General features: G+C 37.7%; 1 protein-coding gene across 1 annotated transcript; it reads left to right on the plus strand.

The window, feature by feature from the left end:
- Nucleotides 1-179: 179 nt before the first annotated feature.
- On the plus strand, nucleotides 180-3589 carry sumo2 (small ubiquitin-related modifier 2). Its single transcript, NM_001172046.1, is given in 4 exon segments — nucleotides 180-222; nucleotides 995-1126; nucleotides 2601-2672; nucleotides 3502-3589. Coding segments are annotated over 4 exon segments (291 nt in total). The 5' UTR covers nucleotides 180-201; the 3' UTR covers nucleotides 3568-3589.
- The last annotated feature ends 2635 nt before the right edge of the window (nucleotides 3590-6224 follow it).

Here is a 6224-nt window from a genome sequence, read left to right on the forward strand (position 1 = left end):
AGAAATCTCTATCTGAGAAATATTTACCTGAGTTGATGTAAGGGGAATCCATGATGCGAGGGAAGTGCAATACGTCCTAAATGAGAGCGCTAGATGCGGCGGCCTGGTTTTATAAACGGCAGCCGTCGCAAAGAGGTTGTCCTCATTGCGCAAGCGCACTTGATCAGGCGCAAACAGTCCACACTAGCCACAGCAGCAGCGATGGCAGACGAGACGCCCATGGTGAGGAACCCGGTTTTTTAGCCATTCTTTTGTTTTTTTGTTTGATTTAAAACATGTATGCGGCCAAATTGTTAAAATAAGCTTTTCAAAACTTGCGATGTTATTGACAAGTTTTCTTTAACTGAGCAAGCTAGCAAACCAGCTAGCGTAATTAGCATAATAAGCTAACCCGGCTAACGTGTCCGAGTCTGCGGCGACACCAACAAACAATGTTTTTTTATTGTTTCAGAAGCTTGTAATCTACACTTTTAACCATTGCGGTTATTGTTAACTTCTCGAGAGAGATACGAACTAGTTCATATTTGTATTACCTGGCCTTGTATGTTCGCAATATCCAAAGATGTGAGTCAGCTGTTAGGACTGGTGCGTGCTAACGAAGAAACGGGCCGGCAGTTTGTTATAACAAATGTCTAAAAATAAAACTATTTACAAGTGCACTGTGTGTATTTTGTACTTAATAGCTAGCGTTGTTATAATTGGATGGTGTAAGTAGTGTGACGTATAATGTCTAAACTAATAAAATCTTTGAATCCCGTTTTTTATTTTATTATTTGTGGTAGGCCCAAATCCTAAAGCTAACGTGTAGGTTCATTTCCCTCCATTCTGTTAGCGGGAATAAAAGCAGCCTCGCGCTACAAGAATCTACCAAAACGAATATATTTTGTCCTATATGTGACCGTTTGTGACCTGTTGTGTAATCCTTTCTTATTCTTGCCTAGTTAATTAACAACTGGTTTATTTGGTTTTGTTTTTATTTTTTTTATATTTTTAGGACGTAGTGAAGACTGAGAAAAACGAGCACATCAACCTGAAGGTGGCGGGGCAGGATGGCTCAGTGGTGCAGTTCAAGATTAAAAGGCACACTCCTCTCAGCAAACTGATGAAAGCCTATTGTGAGCGTCAGGTGAGGTTTACAGGAGTAAACAGTCCAAATAGGCTGATATTATGAGGTTTATGTTTCATAGTTCTGTCACAAATTAACTTTGAAGCTGGAAAGAATGCTCTGAATTGAGGTTTATAATCAAAGATTTGGAAAATTGTCACTATTCTATAGAAGAGTATGGTTTTATTGTATTAAGTTGCATTAGTAGGGGTAACTTTGGTGACGGAAAAGTGAACAAGGCACTAGGGTTGTGCCGATGGACGATATCATCGTCCATCGTGATGGGTGACTGACATCCCGATGGAGAGACCACCATCGTGATGCCCACACCCCCCCCCCCCCCCCCCCCCCCCACGTTGCGCGTCGACACCATAAGCCGCGGTTACATGTGCAAAATATCTTGATGGGATCAATGGTCGGATTAGAATCCAACCGTGTACATGGTTCCAGAAAAATGTTTTCAGAATATAAAAACGTCTTTCCGTCGGAATAAATCATTCGCACATGCGCAGTAGGGTTTGAAAACCGGAAGGATATAGATTCCGCCGAGCGGCTTTTTTTCAAACTTTATTGAATGTAACAATTCAATACAAAACAATGTTAAACAGCGCCGAGCGGCTATATACATTGACATGTCAGCTCGGTAAAATACGAGATGATCTTCTAAACGTGCTTTTAATAATGTTACGGTTATTATGAAACAACTGTTCGCTCATCATTTGAATTTTAATCCGTGTGGTCAGTGCTTTTTCTGAACGAAGCCAGGATTAGCAGTATGCTAACACGGGCTAACAACATTAGCTTTGGGTGGTGCTGCATCCTGGCTGCACATAAACGTAGGAATAACATCAGCCTTTATTAGTCGGGACACGACTGGAAACACAAATCCGCGTGATTGTTTGAATGTTTTCTAAGGACTGAGCGACATTTCTGCTTTGAAGCTCAAACCGTTGTGTGTGCTGACGATCCGAGCTGTGCACAGACACACTTTTAGACCCGGTTCTGAGTTCGGTTGCTTGTACCCCTAGAGCTGCGGGACGGATCGCAGTCTTAAATCTCCCACACATAGCGCTCATGTAACAAAGCACCCCTCCCTTCCCCTCAAACACAAAGCTGTAAGTCCGCGCTCCGCCGGTCCACTTCACTAGTGAAGTGCGGGAGCGGACTACTTCTTTTCTATTTAGTTTGAAAAGCAAAAAAAAAACGAATAGCAGTTATATAAGAACGAAAAATGTAAAAATACCCCCCCCCCCCCCCCCCCCCCCCCGACGATGTCATCGTCCATCCCGGTGGTTGACAGCAAACATCGTCAACGGCCAATTTAAGGGACATCGCCCAACCCTACAAGGCACCTAATATTATGGTACTGGGTTTGAGCAGTATGCACTGTTCATTGTTTTAATGTCTTGAACTATAGATACCTTCATTGGTGTGTTGTCAAGGTGTGCTCTTGCTAAAGTATTTGTGCATTCAATGCGGCTGCTTTGTCTTTCAGGGACTGTCGATGAGACAAATAAGATTTCGATTTGATGGACAGCCCATCAATGAAACAGACACACCTTCGCAGGTAAAGCTGCACACACTTAATTTGAGTACATAAGGGGGGTAATTGATTAAACCAATTTTCGGAAGACATCTTAAAATATCTACCAGTCAACTTTTGTTTAGTGTTAGTATCCCTAAAAATCTCATTTAGATATTGACCAACAAAGATAAAAATTATTGTGATTTAAACATAAAGGTATAACATAGATTTCTTTTTTTTTTCTTTTCTTTTTTTAAGCATCTACAATACAATTTTGCTGTTTATATATCACCAGTTGGTGCAAAAAAAAGTTAAATTTGAACTTGTTGGAGCGTGAATTTGTGCTTGGAGTAAACAGCATTCACCTCCTGTTTAGAGAGAGAAGACTTTTTGGAGAAAAAAAATTAAATCAAGAGTTCAGTTGTTTTTGTGGAGTAGAATTTCAGACGGGCCTGAAGGGCATTCTTCATAAGAATTAGTCCCAGAAGTGAAGAAGACACCAAAATGTGAACAAACAGGATCCAATCGTTAAATCCAGATTGTATTCATGCTCCCAGGGAGATGATTTGCTATCCTTTAAATGTGAAGTTCTCAATTGTTTTCATTAATAAAAAAAATTCCTTTCTTTCTTTGAAAGTTCCATCTCTAAAAATAAAAGGCTGTGGTTTTTATTTAGAACTCAAAACTAAAATTTAATTATCATTCGGGTTTAGAATGATATCAGATGAATTCTAGAAAAATTCATTCAAATGAGACAAAAACAAATTTAACACTGAGCTTTTTGTATTACATAGTTTAAGCTCAGGGTTTTATGCCTAAATAAAACGTCATGTTCATCCATCAACCTTTTGTTTCTCCTTTTTTCTTACAGCTAGAAATGGAGGATGAAGATACAATTGATGTGTTCCAACAGCAGACTGGAGGTTCTCCTCTTTAGACTGTTTTCTTTCCACATCCCTACCTCCCCCTTTTTGTCCCTGACCATCTTAGTTATACTAAGTCTTCAGATGCTCATCACCAGTGTTGATACCATCCAGTGGAGTGTTTGTACAAAATGCTGACAGGCAGCAAGAAAAATCCATGACTAGACTTTTATCACAATGACTGACGTCTGAATTGTGCATTGTATACAACTGGTAGGCTGCACTAAGTCTAATGTGCAGATGATATTAAAAGCTTGACAGAATTTTTTTTTTTTTTAACCAACTCTCAGGAGCTGGGAAGAATTCCACGGTTTTTGTTTTTATACTTATGTCCCTGGAGATTTGACTCATTTTGTCATTAAGTACACCCTTGTTTTAAATTCACTGTCTTGTTATGAGAATGTATTGTTGGAAATAAATAAGTTTTGTTTTCTTTTTTTTTTTAAACATGCTTTTGAGTTTTCTAATATTTACTCACATTAAATTAGTTGTTTTAGATTTAGATTCATTATTGTAATAAAGCTGTTCAAACTTTAGCAGCAGCTCTCAGTCCAGTAATGAGTAATCTGACAAAAATTTTAATTATTTTCCTTTTATAATGCTTCACTTATTTTTAAAAGGGGCTTTCTGATGGCAGTGACTGTCTTTATTTATTCTAGTCTGAAGTCAAATGTTTATTAAATCTATTTCATGCCATCTGCTTTTCCACTGTTTATTCACAGATTAAAAATCAATTATGAAGTGAAATTGTGGGAAAACATGATTGCCTACATGGGAAATGCAAACAGTAGGGTTTGTAATGTATTGATTTTAATAAGAGAATAAATAGTTTTAATTTTAACAGACGAGTAAAGAGGTGGATGAGACAAAAGGTGCATAAATCTCCCCCCCCCCCCCCCTTGTGTTTTCATGATACTCCATTGGAAACAAAGGGGGGGGATTTACAGAGATTTGTAAGACAATGGAACGGATTTGCAGCAGGTCAGTGATCATAGGAGATCTTTGAAGAACTGATGAATTGAGGAGGTAGTCGTAGAGCAGGAAATAGTACTGATGAGTCCTTTTGTTTGTCCTTAAAAAAACCTGTGGACGTGTGACAGAGTTTGAGACTTGACTGTTCCATCTTTATGGAAGCGATTCTGTAGCATCATTAAAAATAAGTCAATACCAGAAATGCTTTTTCATTTTCAAAATGAAGCTGCATTTTTTTGACTCAAAATAAAAATGAAAAAGCAATCCACCAAACTGCTTTTTCATTTCCTTCCTCAACACAGCTTCTTCTGTCACTTAATTAAAATAATGAAAATGGAATTTGACATTTCATTTTCAAAAAGTTCTCTGGTAAATGTGTAGCATAATTCATTTAGAAATGTCTAATTTGACAATTAAAATGGATTAGCAGAAATGCTTTTTAATTTTCAAAAAGTAGCTGCATCAAATGACTCAGAATTCAAATGAAAAAGCAATATTTCAAAATGCTTTTTCATTTTATGCTTAAAACCGCTTATTGTGTCATAATTAAAACGAAAATGCAAAGAGGGGATTGCATTTTCACATCCACCCTGAGAACATTGTCTCAATATTCATTTCGAAAAAGCATTTCCAGCGAGGAAAAAATGTACTGATGGTAATTTTCAAGAACAAGGAAAATGTTCAGTTCTGGAACCTGAGGAGGAATAAAGGTGGTGAGTCACAATGAAGTTATGAGAGAGAAGTAAAGGAAACCAGGCTGCATTTGTGAGCAACAGCACAGTTTTGTGCCAAGGAAGAGAACCACTGATGCAATATTTGTTTTGAGGATGCTTCTGGGGAAGAAGAGACGGCCAAAAGGAGCTTCATTGTTTCCTTCTAAATCTAGAAAAAGTAAGAATACAAAGGATAAAGATACATATTGAAAAAATGATCTAGTAGTAACTGTAGTATCGACTGAAAACCACAAATACAATCAAGATCAAGTTGGTTAAAAAATGTACAAAATCAATCCAGAAGTAAATAATCAGTTTCTGCCAAACTTTCAGTTTCTCTTCCTGTTGTGTATCTACTGTCTGCCTTTTTATGCACATGTGATGCAAACAAAAATACTTTTTTTTAATGATTTAAACTTTATTCATTTCTAAATACAAAATTACAATAGTCCACACAAAGACAGAATACAGAATAGAGATGCAGTTTACTGTGGAAAAAAACAACAACCCCATAACTTTCAAAAAACCAAACAAAAACAAAAGAAAATTTGAAAAGACATACCTAAACCAGCAAAAAAACAAATAGATGCCAAATCTGACAGTGAGCCCTTACACATGCGTAAATAGATATAACATTACATAACTTAGAGTCGAGATCATTTCTGGTTTTTAGAGCTGGAGATGTCGTTAACCTGTGTGTTCAAAATAGTGAGACCGTTTACTGTTGAAGTCATTCATTCTGTTCAGTAATCTATATGATAACCTCTCTAGCACTGCAAGTTGACCCAGAGAGGTCTGCCAGTGGGTAAGTGATGGAGTCGATAGGCCCTTCCATTCTTTCACTAACCCAGCATTACCGTTGTTTGGATCAACTGTGAGAGAGGAGATGGTAGACGACTGAGAACTGAGGGGTCCCCTAGAACATAAAGTCTGCTATTTAAGGGGACGTCTTGACCAACCACCTTCTCCACCTCATTGTGTATGGA

Source organism: Oryzias latipes, chromosome 1 (genome assembly GCF_002234675.1).
Source record: "Oryzias latipes chromosome 1, ASM223467v1".
Classification (NCBI taxonomy): Eukaryota; Metazoa; Chordata; class Actinopteri; order Beloniformes; family Adrianichthyidae; genus Oryzias; species Oryzias latipes.